This window comes from Cariama cristata, unplaced genomic scaffold, assembly GCF_000690535.1.
Source record: "Cariama cristata isolate BGI_N322 unplaced genomic scaffold, ASM69053v1 C11034830, whole genome shotgun sequence".
NCBI classification, from domain to species: domain Eukaryota; kingdom Metazoa; phylum Chordata; class Aves; order Cariamiformes; family Cariamidae; genus Cariama; species Cariama cristata.
In genome coordinates, this window is record NW_009645067.1 from 1 (window position 1) to 1,217 (window position 1,217).

Consider the following 1,217-nt stretch of genomic DNA (forward strand, 5'->3'; position numbering starts at 1 on the left):
CCGTGTCCCCTCCTCCCGGGACCTCGCCCCGTGTCCCTCGCCCCTGCCCTGCGTCCTCCATCCCCTGTCCCAGCTCCCTTTCTAACACCCTGTGCCTCTTGTCCCCTGCCCCACCCCTCCTTCCCGTTCCCGGTGCTCCTGCACCCCATCTTCTCCTTTCGTCCCCTGCTCTGACTGAGCCGCCATCCTTCCCCCTGCCTGCCTCTCTGTCCCCCCCGTCACGACCCCTGTCTTGACCATGCCCTTGTCCCCGTAGGTACGAAGTCCAAGGGCAAAAATGTGCCAAAGGAGGGGCTGAAGGGGCCAGAGGTGTGCACGGACCCCACCATGCTGGCCACCTACGCCATGGGGGTCAATTACTTCAAGGATGGCCCAGAGGTGGCCCTGAAGCCCGACTCCGAGTACCCCGACTGGTAGGTTATGCCCAGCTCCCCTTGCTGTGCGCAGAAGGGCCTGTTCCTCCTTAGGTGCCCGTCCCTACACAGGTGCCATCCCAGAGGCACAGACGAGTGTAGGAGAGACAGGGAACTCTTCTGGGAGGAGGAAAACTGCCCCTCTGCAGCCCAGAGACCTTCCCTGATGGCCAGGGGAGGAGAGCAGGCTGCACTGTGGATGTGGTAGGTGAGGGATCCACATGTCCTGGTCACACACATCCATCGCTCCATCCCACGCTTGTCCTTTTACCCTCCCTGCTGCAGTGTCACATCCTTTGCATTCACCCGCAGGCTCTTTAAGATCCACCTGGGGCCCCCCAAGAAGCTGGAGGAGCTGGACCCCGACTCGATCGAGTATTGGAGACGCCTGCGGAAGTACAACACGTGGCACCGCAACAGGCTGAAGAAGGGCAAGAAGCTGTAGGCACTGCAGAGCTCGGGGCGCAGGGGCCTCCCTGAGTGCCATCACCAGTGGTGCTGGGACCAGCTCCTGCTTTCGGTCTCTTCTTGCTGTAAATGAGTAATAAATATCTGGTGAAGTGGATACTTGACGGAGGCTGTGGCAGAGGCCCTTGGGAAGCTCGGTGTGGGTCCTCCTTCATGCTGGGGGCTGGTGAGGGGCTGAGGCAACAGAGGCCATGAATTCTCGGTGTATTTGCTAAAAGAGAAGTTCCATTTTTTGTTCTTAGAGGGAGCCTGCACCGCCAAATGGCTCCTGCTCCCTGCTCTGTCACAGTCTACACTACAATGGCTGGGGCTTAGGGGCCGTGTGGGGTGGGTGTA

At 60.2% G+C, this 1,217-nt stretch overlaps 1 protein-coding gene across 1 annotated transcript; it reads left to right on the plus strand.

The window, feature by feature from the left end:
- Positions 1-256: 256 nt before the first annotated feature.
- Positions 257-858, plus strand: MRPL54 (mitochondrial ribosomal protein L54; the record flags this gene model as incomplete). Its single annotated transcript, XM_009708700.1, has 2 exons — positions 257-413; positions 726-858. Coding segments are annotated over 2 exons (290 nt in total), but the record flags the coding sequence as incomplete, so codon positions are not given.
- Between the last annotated feature and the right edge of the window lie 359 nt (positions 859-1,217).